At 39.4% G+C, this 18,958-nt stretch overlaps 1 protein-coding gene across 4 annotated transcripts in view; it reads left to right on the top strand.

Annotated features, from left to right (window-relative positions):
• Positions 1-18,958, top strand: part of hps1 (HPS1 biogenesis of lysosomal organelles complex 3 subunit 1) — a 53,436-nt gene that overhangs the window by 21,089 nt on the left and 13,389 nt on the right. For 3 of the 4 annotated variants that reach the window (XM_061910204.1, XM_061910202.1, XM_061910201.1), the window contains exons 6-14: positions 1,386-1,546; positions 1,631-1,733; positions 1,819-1,897; positions 4,769-4,824; positions 6,531-6,953; positions 12,947-13,023; positions 13,100-13,237; positions 13,309-13,377; positions 13,505-13,646. In XM_061910204.1, the coding sequence (XP_061766188.1) occupies positions 1,386-1,546; positions 1,631-1,733; positions 1,819-1,897; positions 4,769-4,824; positions 6,531-6,953; positions 12,947-13,023; positions 13,100-13,237; positions 13,309-13,377; positions 13,505-13,646 (1,248 nt within the window). The remainder of the gene's footprint in view (positions 1-1,385; positions 1,547-1,630; positions 1,734-1,818; positions 1,898-4,768; positions 4,825-6,530; positions 6,954-12,946; positions 13,024-13,099; positions 13,238-13,308; positions 13,378-13,504; positions 13,647-18,958) is intronic. The other variant, XM_061910205.1, reaches the window with a different exon arrangement.

Genomic DNA, 18,958 nt, shown 5'->3' with positions numbered 1-18,958 from the left:
CCACTAATGGTAACTAACACAAGCGAGCTAATGGTCCATCAATTCATCCATTTCCTACTGCTTGTTCCATTCAGGGTTTCGGGGGGGGGGGCTTAAGTCTATCTCAGCTGCATTCGGGCGGAAGGCGGAGTACACCCTGGACTAGTCACCACCTCATCACAGGGCCAACATAGATAGACAGACAACATTCACACACTAGAGACCATTTAGTGTTGCCAATCAACCTATCCCCCAGGTGCATGTTTTTTGCGGTGGGAGGAAGCCGGAGTACTCGGAGGGAACCCACGCCAGTCACGGTGTTCTTGTTATATATTTTGCTTTGAAAAATGTAACCGTTAACAAGTTTAAAACAGACCCTTTAAGTTAATTCTACCTCTTATTCTTTCATCTACCTCATTTTTTTGCACATTTGTCTACTGCACATATTGTAAATAACGATGCCTTCTTTATACATCTGTTTTTTTTATTGTAACAACCGAAAGGGGGAGGGAAAAGCATGTCTATATTTTCAATGTTTCCATATTAGAATTAACTAAAAATGGATGCATTTTTCAAGGTAAAAAAAACAACTATCTGCATTATACTGTATGTCCATCCATCCATCCATCCATCCATTTTTCTACCGCTTATTCCCTTTCGGGGTCACGGGGGGCGCTGGCGCCTATCTCAGCTACTATCGGGCGGAAGGCGGGGTACACCCTGGACAAGTCGCCACCTCATCACAGGGCCAACACAGATAGACAGACAACATTCACACACTAGGGACCATTTAGTGTTGCCAATCAACATATCCCCAGGTGCATGTCTTTGGAGGTGGGAGGAAGCCGGAGTACCCGGAGGGAACCCACGCAGTCACGGTGTTCGTGTTAAATATTTTGCTTTGAAAAATGTAACTGTGAACAAGTTTAAAACAGACTCTTTAAGTTAATTATACCTCTTATTCTTTCATCTACCTCTTTTTTTTGGCACATTTATCTACTGCACATATTGTAAATAACGATGCCTTCTTTATACATCTGGTTTTTTTATTGTAGCAACCGAAAGGGGGAGGGAAAAGCATGTCTATATTTTCAATGTTTCCATATTAGAAATAACTAAAAATGGATGCATTTTTCAAGGTAAAAAAAACAACTATCTGCATTATACTGTATGTATTATATTAGAACCAAGCATCACTGTCTTGTAATCTTAGTCATTTATTAGTGCAGTTTCAACCACTAGATGGCAGCAACATTTAGTAGTTGCTAAATTGCTTCATACATATGTATGTATAACATTTATTTAATGCTTATAAATGATGAATCACACTCGAGGCCACATTGTGTGAGTACAAAGATCAACTCATTGATGCTACTTGTCAATATTTGTGCGTCTTGCCCTGCCAGGCGGTGGAGAGGCTGATCCACCCCACGCTGTGTGAGCAGTGCATCGAGTTCCTGGAGCGGCGTTTAGTCCAACAGCTTAACAGCAGCGTTGAGAGAGCAGGAGAGGAAGTGCAGCATGCCTTCATCTTGGTGCACACCAAACTGTTGGCCTTCTATTCCAGGTGCGGCCTCTGAAGCAGTTCCACGTTTGCTTTTGTGTCTTCCTGTATATAGCACAAACATTTTCTTTGATTTTTCTTCTGCAGTCGCAATGCCAGCACACTTGCCACTTCAGACCTCTTGGCCCTCATCATCATGGCACAGAATATGTATCCTAGCAACATGGACCTTGATGACCGTGGATCTGAGGTAATGGGGCACTAATCATCCGCCTTTCTTTGAAATTATCCCCTTTTTCGTTTTAACAATGTTACTTGTAATTGTTATTGTGAAGGATGTTGAAAGTACGAGCGGCTCCGGTCCAGAGAGCTTCTACACGCCCCAGCCTTCGCCTACAAACTCCAGTAGTTCAGGTAATTTTCTGAATGTTTTGATTACGGCTGTGAATCTTTGGGCACCACATGATTCCATTCAATATGATTCTTGGGGGGGAACAAGTCAATTCAGAATCGATTTTCGATTCAAACTCAATACTTTATTAAAGCTTTGCTTCTTCCTACTCCTTTTCGGACATGATGTATTGTGTATTGCGAAATGATGAAATTACCTGATTTATAATGTTGTATGTATGTCATGTTCAAAATAAACAAAGAAAAGAAAAGAAAAATAACATTGGATGCCAGTTCATTGATTACTACATTCCTCCATGAAATAGATAAACATATCTGATCAATTTATTTAGTACTCAAAAGAAAACTGGTTTTGCTTAATAAAATGTTTCCCAGACATTTGACAAAGTCAAATACAAATAAGGCTTATTAAACTATGTATTTATGAAAACCTTATACATAACGAGAGAAGTATCCAACACAAAGTAAATCTGTACAGTAAATACGAGCATCGACATCAACAATATGATTTGCCTGGGTGGCTGGATTGAAAAATAAATAGATAATAATAATAGCATACATATATATATATATATATATTTTTTTTTTTATTTATTTATTTATTTTTTTTAATTTATTTATTTTATCATTTTTTTATTATTTTAATATATTAAGAATTGTTGCAAATAAAAATTGCAATTAATCTGAAAATCTATTTTTTTATTTTTATTTTTTTTTTATGATACAAAACGGCAGTATTCCCCAGTCATGCTTTTCTATAAAATCTGTCTTTGTCTCGATTTAAAAATGCTTGCGATTCGGGGCGAAGTGCGTAACATACACAAAAATTAAATGGGAAACACAACATCTAACAGGAATTAATCAACTTTTATTAAACTTTTAATTCTCTCAGGGTTTGAATAAAACATTGTATTTGTGTACTTTGTGTATTTGTGTGTGGGACGGCGTGCGCAACCCGAGGGTTCCTGGTTCAATCCCCACCTAGTACCGACCTCGTCACGTCCGTTGTGTCCTGAGCAAACCACTTCACCCTTGCTCCTGATGGGTGCTGGTTAGCGCCTTGCCTTGCATGGCAGCTCCCTCCATCAGTGTGTGAATGTGTGTGTGAATGGGTGAATGTGGAAGTAGTGTCAAAGCGCTTTGAGTACCTTGAAGGTAGAAATGCGCTATACAAGTACAACCCATTTATCATTTATTTACTGCCTAGTAACTTCTGTTGTAGCCCCTTATGTGGAACGTACCACCACAATTGAATGAAGTGAGTTCAGTAATGCAATAACACAAGGATAGGATGGATTGGATTGACTTGTATACATCTCACAATGCACAAGGGGGAATTCACGGTATGTGGTTGCAGCGCAGATTAAAAAAATCCACAAAAAAGTGTTAAAAGTAGAGCAAAAATCACAAAAGTGCCACTCTTTGTTGCGTAGTCCCGAAATAGTTTAAACCGAAAAGTGAAATAACAAGAATGAAACATTAAAAAACACAAAGGGGGACAAAAAAGAGCACAGAGCTTGTCAAACCAGCTGTCGTTTCAGTGGCGCCATCTGTATAACGCAGGGGTGCCCACACTTTTTCTGCAGGCGAGCTACTTTTCAATTGACCAACTCCAGGGGATCTACCTCATTTATATATATCATTTATATTTATTTATTTATGAAAGAGACATTTTTGTAAACAAGTTAAATGTGTTTAATGATAATACAAGCATGTGTAACACATATAGATGTTTTTCTTTCACAAAGACAAGAATATAAGTTGGTGTATTACCTGATTCTGATGACTTGCATTGTTTGGAATCAGACAGTAATGATGATAACGCCCACATTTTCAAATGGAGGAGAAAAAAAGTTGTCCTTTCTGTACAATACCACATGAAAGTGGTTGGTTTTTGGCATCTAATTCATCCAGCTTCCATACACTTTACAAGAAAAACATTGGCGGCAAATTCCGTAGCTTGCTTGATTGACATTCACGGCACCCGAGGGTCTTGTGAGATGACGCTGGCTGCTGCCAGTTCATTATTATGAAAAAATGACAGAGAGGAAGGCGAGAAACACTTTTTATTTCAACAGACTTTCGCGCCGTCCCTTCTGTCAAAACTCTAAAGGCCGACTGCACATTTCCTATCTTCACAATAAAAGCCCTGCTTCATGCTGCCTGCGCTAACTAAATACAGAGTCTCGGAAAGCTGGCGTGCACAAGTGATGTGCACGCCAACTTTTCTGAGGGATCGATTGTGCACGGCAGTTTTCCGAGACTCTGTATTTAGTTAGCGCAGGCAGCATGAAGCAGGGCTTTTATTGTGAAGATAGGAAATGTGCAGTCGGCCTTTAGAGTTTTGACGGAAGGTACGGCGCGAGAGTCTGTTGAAATAAAAAGTGTTTCTCGCCTTCCTCTCGGTCATATTTTCATAATAATGATCTTGCAGCAGCCAGCGTCATCTCACAAGACCCTCCGGTACCGTGAATGTCATTTAAGTGACGTCTTGGTGAAGATTGATGATCACTAATTTTTAGGTCTATTTTTTTTAAAAGCCTGGCTGGAGATCGACTGACACACCCCCCGCGGTCGACTGGTAGCTCGCGATCGACGTAATGGGCACCCCTGGTATAACGCAATGAAAAACTAAAAATGAGTGATAAATAACACAAAAACACAATCTTTACACCAAAATTCACTTATTCATCAATATTGTTTAAAATTAAATGATGTTCCTAAATAAAAAAAAGTGTCTTTAAAATAAATGTAATACTTCAAAAAGTCAAACTTTTAAAATACCTTTTGAATAAAAAGTTTAAATTTGTTGAAATTTTTACCAAGCTGCATAAAATGGGATTTGTGTTCATTTTGAAATTTGTCTTCTGGCAGAAAAACAAGTGAGACAAGAAACTTCTGTGTTTGAGTTTTTGGATCCAGACATTCAGGTGGGTATCCATTTCCTTCGCAAGGAGGGTTATGTAATCGTGCCGCCGGTTAGTCAGTAAGGTAGTTAGCAACATACCTTAAAGTTTTGGGTGTATTTTCATGAAACTTTCTGGAAATTTCCTCCACCGTCACCATCTTCTGCCTTGCAATGTCCACTTATTATAAGCAACTTTGGGCTTGTTTTTTAAGGTGCGGTTGCTTATTTGGGCTTGCTTTTCTCTCCCCACAATAAAACAAAAAGTAGGTTGTTTTTCTTTTCTAAAAACAACCTTTTCCTGGGTGAGACTGAGAATGTTTGGCAGTAAGTGGGGAAAACCTAATTAACTTAATTTTTTTTTACAGGATTTTGACCAATCCACGTCTATATGTATGAACTGGTGAAGCCTGCTCGGATGAGAGGTGGAATGTTTTCTAATACAATCATTCACGGTTGTGATCGATTGAATGCCCTGAGACTGCAAGTTGGTCAGAATATACCATAGAAAATTCTCAACATTAATTGATCTCTATACAAAGACGTCATGTCGTCATTGAGGATTGTCATTTAGTTAGTTATTGAATATTTTTTGTAACAAAGCTCAAAAAGTTATGAGCAGATTTTGATGAAACTTTCATGAAGGAAACAAGTGCTTAGATTTTGGGGGTTATACTGTCTGGATTTAGGATTTTTTTTTCAAGTTTTCTTAGCTATCGGGACATACAGTGGGGCAAAAAAGTATTTAGTCAGCCACCGATTGTGCAAGTTCTCCCACTTAAAATGATGACAGAGGTCTGTAATTTTCATCATAGGTACACTTCAACTGTGAGAGACAGAATGTGGAAAAAAATCCAGGAATTCACATTGTAGGAATTTTTAAGAATTTATTTGTAAATTATGGTGGAAAATAAGTATTTGGTCAACCATTCAAAGCTCTCACTGATGGAAGGAGGTTTTGGCTCAAAATCTCACGATACATGGCCCCATTCATTCTTTCCTTAACACGGATCAATCGTCCTGTCCCCTTAGCAGAAAAAGAGCCCCAAAGCATGATGTTTCCACCCCCATGCTTCACAGTAGGTATGGTGTTCTTGGGATGCAACTCACGACGAGTTGAGTTTATACCAAAATGGATACATGGATGATACAGCAGAGGATTGGGGGAATGTCATGTGTTCAGATGAAACCAAAATAGAACTTTTTGGTATAAACTCAACTCGTCGTGTTTGGAGGAAGAAGAATACTGAGTTGCATCCCAAGAACACCAGACCTACTGTGAAGCATGGGGGTGGAAACATCATGCTTTGGGGCTGTTTTTCTGCTAAGGGGACAGGACGATTGATCCTTGTTAAGGAAAGAATGAATAGGGCCATGTATCGTGAGATTTTGAGCCAAAACCTCCTTCCATCAGTGACAGCTTTGAATGGTTGACCAAATACTTATTTTCCACCATAATTTATAAATTATTTAAAATTCCTACAATGTGAATTCCTGGATTTTTTTTTCACATTCTGTCTCTCACAGTTGAAGTGTACCTATGATGAAAATTACAGACCTCTGTCATCATTTTAAGTGGGAGAACTTGCACAATCGGTGGCTGACTAAATACTTTTTTGCCCCACTGTATTGCCTGTTGGAGGTTTGCGCTCTCTGAGTGCCTTTTTAGAATTGCATTTGTTGTACTTCTGAGACATAAATACACAGAACATGAATCAAATTTGTGTCCAGATGGCAGAAGACAGCCTCCACGCTTTGGACGTTCCTCCCCCTGACCCCTCCACACCCCGAAGGGTGTTTTTAGAAGTGGCCCACAAGGAAGGGCTGTATCCCATGATGCCTCACTCCATGTACTGTCTTCCACTGTGGCCTGGCATCACACTGGTGTTGCTCGCTAAGGTGCGGGGATGCGCTCTCGTTGCGTTCTCCCCCTCGCTCAGTCTGACGCCTTGTTTTTGCGATAACCCTCACCAGGTTCCCACCAGTGCCGTGGCCGTGTCTGTTTATATGTTCCTGGAGGCCTTTGCCAAGCTGGAGAAGCGTTTAAGTGAAGGCCTGGAAGGATCCTCTGCTACCAGGAGCCAACCAACAATACATGACATTAGAAGCAAACTGGACAAGTTCATCAAGGCTCTAGGCCCCAGTGAGATTAAGGTACGTCTGTGGTGTGCATGTTTTTTTGCACGTTCATCATCATGGAGCATTATCGCGTGATTTTTTTTTTTTTTAACATGAGGCAAGGTTGTCAAACTTGTTTTGTAAGAGGGCCACTTGTAACAGTGAATGTATATGAATATACAGTAAACGTCTTATTATTACACTATTGCAGAGTCATGTATGATATTTTGCCAACAAATTGATTGATCATTTGCTTTGAAATCATAAATCAAGTTACAAGCAGATATTTAAAAAGAAATGATTGGAAAATGTTGATGAGATTACATTAAGGTTTAAAAATATGCCATCCATCCATCCATCATCTTCCGCTTATCCGAGGTCGGGTCGCGGGGGCAGCAGCCTAAGCAGGGAAGCCCAGACTTCCCTCTCCCCAGCCACTTCGTCTAGCTCTTCCCGGGGGATCCTGAGGTGTTCCCAGGCCAGCCGGGAGACATAGTCTTCCCAACGTGTCCTGGGTCTTCCCCGTGGCCTCCTACCAGCTGGACGTGCCCTAAACACCTCCCTAGGGAGGCGTTCGGGTGGCATCCTGACCAGATGCCCGAACCACCTCATCTGGTTCCTCTCGATGTGGAGGAGCAGCGGCTTTACGTTGAGTTCCTCGCGGATGACAGAGCTTCTCACCCTATCTCTAAGGGAGAGCCCCGCCACACGGCGGAGGAAACTCATTTCGGCCGCTTGTACCCGTGATCTTATCCTTTCGGTCATGACCCAAAGCTCATGACCATAGGTGAGGATGGGAACGTAGATCGACCGGTAAATTGAGAGCTTTGCCTTCCGGCTCAGCTCCTTCTTCACCACAACGGATCGATACAACGTCCGCATTACTGAAGACGCCGCACCGATCCGCCTGTCGATCTCACGATCCACTCTTCCCCCACTCGTGAACAAGACTCCTAGGTACTTGAACTCCTCCACTTGGGGCAGGGTCTCCTAAAAAAAAAAATTAAACTTTTAAATTAAAGTTTAAAAAATATGCATTGCATCCAATACATTTTTTGTCAAAATTGAAATAAAAAAGGTGTTTAGCAAGAAAGGTCAAGTGATTTGTTTGATGCACAATATTTCTAGGCTTTTGCAGGTCAAATAAATTACATGGTAGGCCATCATTTGATGTGGCCTGCCACTTCATTGTATGTGGGCCATGTAATGTGGTCCACCACATTATTTGAATTGGCCCAACATATCATCTACGTCAGCTCTGCAGGCGAGCTACTTTTCAATTGACCAACTCGAGGGGATCTACCTCATTTATATATATCATTTATATTTATTTATTTATGAAAGAGACATTTTTGTAAACAAGTTAAATGTGTTTAATGATAATACAAGCATGTGTAACACATATAGATGTCTTTCTTTCACGAAGACAAGAAATAAGTTGGTGTATTACCTGATTCTGATGACTTGCATTGATTGGAATCAGACCGTAATGATGATAACGCCCACATTTTCAAATGGAGGAGAAAAAAAGTTGTCCTTTCTGTACAATACCACATGAAAGTGGTTGGTTTTTGGCATCTAATTCATCCAGCTTCCATACACTTTACAAGAAAAACATTGGCGGCAAATTCCGTAGCTTGTTTGATTGACATTCACGGCACCCGAGGGTCTTGTGAGATGACGCTGGCTGCTGCCAGTTCATTATTATGAAAAAATGACAGAGAGGAAGGCGAGAAACACTTTTTATTTCAACAGACTTTCGCGCCGTCCCTTCCGTCAAAACTCTAAAGGCCGACTGCCCATTTCCTATCTTCACAATAAAAGCCCTGCTTCATGCTGCCTGCGCTAACAAAATAAGAGTCTCGGAAAGCTGGCGTGCACAAGTGCTGTGCACGCCAGCTTTCTGAGGGATCGCTTGTGCACGCCAGTTTTCCGAGACTCTGTATTTAGTTAGCGCAGGCAGCATGAAGCAGGGCTTTTATTGTGAAGATAGGAAATGTGCAGTCGGCCTTTAGAGTTTTGACGGAAGGTACGGCCCGAGAGTCTGTTGAAATAAAAAGTGTTTCTCGCCTTCCTCTCGGTCATATTTTCATAATAATGATCTTGCAGCAGCCAGCGTCATCTCAGAAGACCCTCCGGTACCGTGAATGTCATTTAAGTGACGTCTTGGTGAAGATTGATGATCACTAATTTTTAGGTCTATTTCTTTTTAAAAGCCTGGCTGGAGATCGACTGACACACCCCCCGCGGTCGACTGGTAGCTCGCGATCGACGTAATGGGCACCCCTGATCTACGTGGTCCGCCACATTATTTTGTGTGGTTCGCCCCATTATTTTCTGTGTTTCGCCAGGTAACTTTATGTGGCCCATCATGTAATTTATGTGGTACGCCACGTCATTTAACATGGCCTTCCATATCATTTTGTTTGGTGCCCCATGTCATTTTGTGGTCTGCCACGCAATTTTTTGTGGTGCACCACATTATTTTAATTAGCCTGCCATATCATTTAACGCGGCCTGACATATCATTTAGAGTAGCTTGACATTTCATTTTGTTTGGTTCCCCACGTCATTTTATGTAGTCTGCCTCGTCATTTCATGTGGTCCGCCACGCCATTTACTGTATTTTTCGGACTATAAGTCGCTCCGGAGTATAAGTCGCACCTGCCGAAAATGCATAATAAAGAAGAAAAAGAACATATGAGTCGTACTGGAGTATAAGTTGCAATTTTTGGGGAAATTTATTTGATAAAACACAACACCAAGAATACACATTTAAAAGGCAATTTGAAATAAATAAAGAATAGTGAACAACAGGCTGAATAAGTGTACTTTATATGAGGCATAAATAACCAACTGAGAAGGTGCCTGGTATGTTAACCTAACATATTATGGTAAGAGTCATTCAAATAATTATAACATTTAGAACATGCTATACGTTTACCAAACAATCTGTCACTCCTAATCGATAAATCTCATGAAATCTTCTACGTCTAGTCTCTTGTGAATGAGCTAAATAATAGTATTTGATATTTTACTGTAATGTGTTAATAATTTCACACATAAGTCGCCACTGAGTATAAGTCGCCGGCCAAACTATGACAAAAAACTGCGACTTATAGTCAGAAAAATACGGTAATGTGGCCCGTCACGTCATTTTATGTGGTCTGTCATGTTATTTAAAGTAACCTGCCATATAAAAAGTAAAAGTTAAAGTGCCAATGATTGTCACACACACTAAGTGTGGCAAAAGTATTATTTGCATTTGACCTATCACCCTTGATCACCCCCTGGGAGGTGAGGGAGCAGTGAGCAGCAGCGGTGGCCACGCCCGGAAATAATTTTGCTGATTTAACCCCCAATTCCAACTCTTGATGCTGAGTGCCAAGCAGGGAGGTAATAGGTCACATTTTTATAGTCTTTGGTATGACTCGGCCGGGGTTAGAACTCACAACCTACCGATCTCAGGGCGGACACTCTAACCCAGGCCTGGGCAATTATTTTACTCGGTGCGCCAGATTTAGATAAAAAAGTTTGTCTGATGGCCGGTATATCTATTATTAGGTACCCTAATACAACCTCACATTAATGATAGGAAATCTAGAACTACGGTTATGACAAACTGCCTTAAAAAAACTGAAAGAAATTTGACATTTTTTTACTGAATGAGACACCCAGAATGTACATGAAAATAAAGAATGTGGGATTTACAATATTAACTACCAATGATAAAACATTGAATATTGACAACATATTTTACAATCAACCGAAACAGGACCAAAATGCAACAAACATAGTGAAAAACCCCCCACCTACAATCTGAGATATTTCATAGTGACCATAGTAAGTCATTAGATGACCATAGTAACTAATTAGATGACCATAATAACTAGTATATGATGCAGATTCCAAGCATTGAAAGACTTAGTAAAGTTGAAGACTTCCGGTCATTAGAGAACATAACTGCACATTATAATGGCGGCTACACTTTCCATCTTAAACATCCTAAACAATTATTGGGGAATGTCCGGCGGGCAAGATTGAAAAGTTAAACGGGCAGCATGCGGCCCCCGGCCTTAATTTGCCCGGGTCTGCTCTAACCACTAGGCCAGAGCTTCTCAAATGGGGGTACGCGCACCCCTGGGGGGTACTTGAAGGTATGCCAAGGGGTACGTGAGATTTTTTACAAATATTTTAAAAATAGCAACAATTCAAAAATCCTTTATAAATATACTTATTGAATAATACTTCAACAAAATCTGAATATAAGTTCAAAAACTCTGAAAAAAAATACAACAAAGCAATATTCAGTATTGACAGCTAGATTTTTTGTGGCCATGTTCCATAAATATTGATGTTAAAGTTTTCTTTTTTTTGTGAAGAAATGTTAAGAAAGAAGACATTTTAAGTTGATGATTACTTCTATGTGTAGAAATCTTTATTCATAATTGAATCACTTGTTTATTTTTCAACAAGTTTTTAGTTACTTTTATGTCTTTTTTTCCAAATAGTTTAAGAAAGACCACTACAAATGAGCAATATTTTGCACTGTTATACAAATTAATAAATCAGAAACTTATGACATAGTGCTGTATTTTACTTTTTTATCTCTTTTTTTTCAACCAAAAATGCTTTGCTCTGATTAGGGGGTACTTGAATTAAAAAGATGTTCACAGGGAGTACATCTCTGAAAAAAGGTTGAGAACCACTGCACTGGGCCACTGAGTAGGCAATTTTGTTTGTTCCACCACGTCATATAATTTTCTTTGGTCCGCCACATTATTTGATGTGGTTGGCTACATTATTTTCTGTAGACTGGCACGTCACTTTATGTGGTCTGCAAAAGCCTGGAAATTATAAAGCACTTTCTGACAAATGTATTTTTTTTTTAAATTTTGACAGAAAAATGTACTGCATGCATCAGCACATGTTCTACATTACAATATAACTCATCTTGTAACAAGATATTCCAAGCATAATTTTTTGGGTTATCAAAAATAAATACTTTAATATCTGCTTGTCACCTTGACTTACGACTTCACTGCTAGTCATCCATCAATCGATATATGGTAATCAAAAACAGGTGCCTACACAAACTGTGTAACGATGCTATTATACGTTAATGGGACAACGTGGCGCAGTGGCAGAGTGGCCGTGCGCAACCCGAGGGTCCCTGGTTCAATCCCCACCTAGTACCAACCTCGTCACGTCCGTTGTGTCCTTGAGCAAGACACTTCACCCTTGCTCCTGATGGGTGCTGGTTAGCGCCTTGCATGGCAGCTCCCTCCATCAGTGTGTGAATGTGTGTGTGAATGGCTAAATGTGGAAGTAGTGTCAAAGTGCTTTGAGTACCTTGAAGGTAGAATAGAATAGAATAGAGTTTTATTGTCATTATTGCAATGAACAGGTTCAAAGAACAACGAAATTGGAGCAGCTCCTCCTAAGGTGCATATACAATATGGTAGTATAAATAGTAAAAAAAAAAAAAAGATAGAGATGACAGATGTATATGTATATGTATCCACACAGATGCATATCTGCATGCATATGAATACATATACACACATACATAAAACATTATTGCACATTGTAGTCCGAAAAAATAGAAAAACATTTAAACATTACACATGAGGACATGATGGACATATTGTCCTCACTCAGTGCCTGTTTAGTGCTACTATGGCTCTTGGGTAAAAGCTATTTTTTAGTCTATTGGTGCTCGCTTTTAGCTTTTAGAAAAGCGCTATACAAGTACACCCCATTTATTTATTATTTAATATTAATTAATATTCACTGCTACCAGTGAAGGCAGCCATAATTGCAATGTAGCCCTCAATAAAAACGAGTTTGACACCATTACTATATTTCATACGATACAAAGATGTAAAAGTATTGATGATAATATTTTAAAAATATGGAAGATTTTTATATTCATAATCAATTATTATTATTATTATTATTAAACTAAGGAGATAAAATCAAAAAAAGTACCACTGTTCAAAAGTGAAACACTTTTTTTCTCGGTTAAGTCTTCACAGTTACAAAATGTCTGGAGCGAGTTTAAAACCCGAGCTTTTGCCCGAGGTGGACCTGGGTTCAACAAAGAGTGAGTGTCTTTGCATTCTTATGAATGTTTCCTGGTCGGTGCAAACCATTTAAGAGTTCCTGTGTTTTTCTCGCAGTCTCCTCCCGTGGTGTAAGAACATGAAGACCCAACTGTGCGGCGTTTACCGCCAGTGCTTCCTTAGCAACTCCGGACCCGCCGAGGCAGCTCGGAAACTCTCGCCTGGTCTGCTGGAGCGAGCTCAGACTATGTTGCAGTGTGTACCCGTCTTCTTTCTGGAGGGGAACGTCATTCTGTTTTACTCCCCGCTCTTTCTGACCCTCGCAGGGAGAAGCTGATGGACTGGAAGGACTTTCTGCTGGTGAAAAGCAGGAGAAATATCACCATGGTGTCATATCCTGTCATTGGAACAATCCCTTTCTGACTGATTTATTGCAGTACGAATTGCAATCCAGAAAGTACGGAGGAATGTGTCACTCCCTCTCCTCTGTCTTTTAAACCTTGACCCACTTCTCCCTACATACCTGGAGGACTTCCCAGGCCTCATCCACTTCATCTGCGTGGACAGATCCACTGGCCAGATGATCGCGCCGTCACTCAACGTCACAGAGCGTACAACATCAGAGCTGGGAAAAGGAGCCGTGGCTCAGTTCATCAAAAGCAAGGTGAGTCTCGTACGTTACGTACAGTACAGGTCAAAAGTTTGGACACACCTTCTCCTCATTCAATGTGTTTTCTTTATTTTCATGACTAATTACTAGGGCTGCGAATCTTTGGGTGTCCCACGATTCGATTCAATATCGATTCTTGGGGTCACGATTCGATAATATATCGATTTTTTTTCGATTGGATTGGATTCTCGATTCAAAAACTATATTTTTCCGATTCAAAACAATTCATTCAATACATAGGATTTCAGCAGGATCTACCCCAGTCTGCTGACATGCAAGCAGAGTAGTAGATTTAAAAAAAAAAAACCTTTTATAATTGTAAAGGACAATGTTTTATCAACTGATTGCAATAATGTAAATTTGTTTTAACTATTAAACGAACCAAAAATATGACTTATTTTATCTTTGTGAAAATATTGGACACAGTGTAAGCCACTGTGACACTATTGTTCTTTTTTTTTATTTTTATAAATGTCTAATGATAATGTCAATGAGTAATTTTTAATCAATCAATCAATGTTTATTTATATAGCCCCAAATCACAAATGTCTCAAAGGACTGCACAAATCATTACGACTACAACATCCTCGGAAGAACCCACAAAAGGGCAAGGAAAACTCACACCCAGTGGGCAGGGAGAATTCACATCCAGTGGGACGCCAGTGACAATGCTGACTATGAGAAACCTTGGAGAGGACCTCAGATGTGGGCAACCCCCCCCCCCCTCTAGGGGACCGAAAGCAATGGATGTCGAGCGGGTCTAACATGATACTGTGAAAGTTCAATCCATAGTGGCTCCAAGACAGCAGTGAGAGTCCCGCCCACAGGAAACCATCTCAAGCGGATCAGCAGCGTAGAGATGTCCCCAACCGATACAGGCGAGCGGTCCATCCTGGGTCCCGACGAGCGGTCCATCCTAGGTCTCGACTCACTGCTATGCTGAAATTATAACTAATATTGATACTGTTGTTGATAATATTAATTTTTTTTTCACTACTTTTGGTTTGTTCTGTGTCGTGTTTGTGTCTCCTCTCAATTGCTCTGTTTATTGCAGTTCTGAGTGTTGCTGGGTCAGGTTTGGTTTTGGAATTGGATTGCATTGTTATGGTATTGCTGTGTAGTGGTTTGTTGGATTGATAAAAAATAAATAAATAAAATCGATTTTTTAAAAATGAGAATCGATTCTGAATCGCACATCGTATTCGAATCGATTTTTTTCCCACACCCCTACTATTTACATTGTAGATTGTCACTGAAGGCATGACAACTACGAATGAACACATGTGGAGTTATGTACTTAACAAAAAAAGGTGAAATAACTGAAAACATGTTTTATATTCTAGTTTCTTCAAAATAGTCACCCTTTGCTATGATTTCTGCTTTGCACACTCTTGGCATTCTCCCGATGAGCTTCAAATGGTAGTCACCTGAAATAGTTTTCACTTCTCAAGTATCATAGTTTTGGTGCCTTCAGTGACAATCTACTATGGAAATAAAGAAAACCCATTGAAAGAGAAGGTGTGTCCAAACTTTTAGCCTGTACTGTGTAGCGATCACTACTTTGTGTTTACTGTACATGCTCCAAATATGGCCGAGGTGTTTATTCATCCTTAACAGTGAAAACGACAAGGTGTTTAATGGAGGGAGGCTGTTATCTCAAAAATGTTACAGTTCATTATATAACACATACTTTGTTACCTTTAATAAATACTAGGAATGTATGAGAAAGGACACTCTTTTTCAATCAATCAATCAATCAATGTTTACTTATATAGCCCTAAATCACTAGTGTCTCAAAGGGCTGCACAAACCACTACGACATCCTCGGTAGGCCCACATAAGGGCAAGGAAAACTCACACCCAGTGGGACGTCGGTGACAATGATGACTATGAGAACCTTGGAGAGGAGGAAAGCAATGGATGTCGAGCGGGTTTTTGACCACATAGTTCATGTATCAATAACTTATTTGCACACTAGGCACAAAAATATTTCTTATACATTCATTTATTTTAATGTGGCCCGCCATTAATAGATTTGTTTGCATAAACACATCAAAACACTCCTGGTCTGCCAGAGGATAAGAAGACCGAGCAGGAGGGATCTGTGTTGCTAACTTAGGGTCCTATTCCCCCATTAGCACTTACCTTAAGTCATTTTTTTTTTACGCATGTTTGTCTTTTTAGTATTTTCCCATCCAGCCCTCTCCGCATAAATCAGGCAAACGTGCTTCAGTCGTGAATGAAGGCTCATTTTTTTTCTTGGTTGCAGCGTGGATTTTGACTAACACTTGTGAATGTCATTGAAATCCATAAATAAGATAACACATTACGTTTAAAAATCTATATCAATCCAGGCAGTGCTTCATTCACATCAATGTGTGTTGCCATGGTGATCTAGTGTGTGTGTGTATATGCACGATACAACCGCTTTGTCTGCCTGGCTGAATGTAAACAATAATCCAAAGATGAAACTTTATTTACTTGATATTATAACCAACATGATGTTTGTGTTGTTAAGAGTTCTGTTTAGTATGAATATTTTTGAACCCGTGACGCACCAAAAGAGGCTTGACACCGACTTGTGCGTGTGTGTGCGTGCGTGTGTGTGTGTGTGTGTGTGTGTGTGTGTGTGTGTGTGTGTTCTGGCAATGCTTACTTAATGGGGACATCGCTCTGTTTACACAGTCACCTCTAGGAGACCTCTGACGGTATGGGGACAAAAAAAAGGTCCCCCTAAAGTCAGATCCATTCTGAAGATGCATAAGTGATTTTTAAGCTTTGGCCCATAAAACATGTTTAAAGGTCAGTTTGAGTGTAAGACATTTGCACAGCAGCCCAAATTGCATCCGTACAAATTTGTGTGAATTATGCAAAATTGTTGAAATTTGGCCCCCATGAACCATATTAACTGTTTTTCTCCAGGGTCCCCAGTAAGAATGATCAGCACATTACTTCATCCAATCCAATCCACTTTATTTATATAGCACATTTAAACAACAATAACGTTTCCAAAGTGCTGCACAGCCATGTTAAAAACAATATTAAAAAAACAATATTATGCTCCACCAATGACTGAATAAAAACAAAAAAATAATAAATATAAAACCAATATAAAAACAAATATGATTAAAAACTATTTTAAAGGGTAAAATCAATTAAAAGAGTAAAATAGAAATCAAAGTGTATAAAAAAACACAGAGGACAACAGAGGACCACACAACTCACGTAGTGTTAAAAGCCAAAGAATAAAAGTGGGTCTTAAGACGAGACTTAAAACACTCCACTGTGGAAGCAGTTTGAACATGGAGGGGCAGAGTGTTCCAGAGCTTAGGGCCGACCACAGAGAAGGCCCTGTCTCCCCTGGTCTTAAGTCTGGTCTTGGGCACCACCAGCTGGAACTGGCTCTCGGACCTCAGAGCGCAAGCAGGAATGTAAATTTGGATGAGGTCCGAGATATATTGAGGTGCCAATCCATGTAAAGATTTAAAAACAAACAGCAATGTTTTAAAATCAATTCTAAAATGAACAGGGAGCCAGTGCAAACTCTGAAGAATTGGGGTTATATGCTGGCGTTTCCTGGCCCCTGTTAAAAGTCCTGCTGCCGCGTTCTGGACTAACTGCAACCGGGAGAGAGCTTTTTGGCTAATGCCAGCATAAAGTGCATTGCAGTAGTCCAGGCCACTTGAAATAAAAGCATGCTCGACTTGTTCAAAAAGGTTCAAAGATAAAAACGGTTTAACCTTTACTAAAAGACGAAGGTGATAAAAACACGATTTTAAAACGCCATTGACTTGTTTGTCTAGTTTAAAATCGCTGTCTATAGTGATTTTAAGTAATCAATCCAGAAAATTAAAGACGTGTATGAGCTAACTGGGCAGTGGCCAGTTTACCAAATTTTTTATGCCTTCACAACCTGTAGAAAAGGTGGTCCCCACAAGTGATGATCAAAAACTTGGTCCCCATTCTAAATGATAACCTGTGCGTGCGTGTGTGTTTGATGTTAACTCTCAAAAATCAATCAAATCAATTGATAAACACTACATTGTGTATGTATTTTCTATTAAATAGTTACATATACACAAGGATCACTGTCCAGAGGACATGGGGTTAAGGGTTAGAGGCAACATGCCTGGATGTTGGAACACATCAAATACCGTATATGTGCCGTCCCCTTCCGCTGTTGTCCCACTCACTAAACAACAATGTGCATTTTGATATTTTTATAGTTAATACAGAGTGGCACTATGGTCCTTTTATCCTCATGTCAATGGATGTTTCCAGGTTTCCCAATTGAAGTGATCAGAATACATTTGATGGTTTACTTGTCCTTTCTTTTATTATTTCATTATGTGCGGCGTACACTGCATCCAAACTTCAAGTGCAATATCATGTTTCACGTCCTTGGGGCGCTGCACGTATTCCAGCCTCAGAGACACATAAGAACAAAAGTACTTAAATGGGAACTACTTCTTTTAGATTTTGCCTATCACCAGCAATGTTTATGTAAGACAAGCACACATGTTGTTTTATGCATTCTAAAATAGAATACCATGAATTGATTAACGTGGACCCCGACTTAAACAAGTTGAAAAACTTATTGGGGTGTTATACCATTTAGTGGTCAATTGTACGGAATATGTACTGAACTGTGCAATCTACTAATAAAAGTATCAATCAATCAATAAAAGTATCAGTTGTGCGCAAATAAACGCCAGCAAAAGTCTGCAGAATGAATCCATAGGAGTGACTGTATTCTGCCTATAAAGCCCTTAAAAAGATCCAAACACCTCCAACATTTTATACATGTAATGTTGTAACAGGTACATTCATAACAACATGTAATATTTACGTATTTCGTTCATTAATTTAAAAAACGCATCACATTTCCTTTTTAGTGCAAGAACATCACTGTGAACTACTCATTGCAGGCTTTGTGAGAGCCAGCAAGCAAAATAAAATATCACTTACTGTACACCGTCTCCTCTCACTGGGATGCCGACTGTCGGGGTGTTCAGATAGTCCTGTTGAGATAAGAGAATGACTCGTTATTCTCCTGAAGAGAAAGAGGGAATGCATGTCTTTTTTGCCATTTCTGGGTCTAAATTGGCTGTCAAAGTGCACTAACTTCTGTTTATGCCCACATCATTTCAGTGTATATATATATATATATATATATATATATATATATATATATACATATATAATATGTATGTATGTGTGTGTGTATACATATATATATATATATATATATATATATGTATGTATGTATGTATGTATGTATGTATGTATGTATGTATATGTATATA

This window comes from Nerophis ophidion, linkage group LG09 (assembly GCF_033978795.1).
Source record: "Nerophis ophidion isolate RoL-2023_Sa linkage group LG09, RoL_Noph_v1.0, whole genome shotgun sequence".
NCBI lineage: Eukaryota > Metazoa > Chordata > Actinopteri > Syngnathiformes > Syngnathidae > Nerophis > Nerophis ophidion.
Note: the sequence above shows the minus strand (reverse complement) of the source record. Positions and strands in the feature narration are given on the sequence as shown.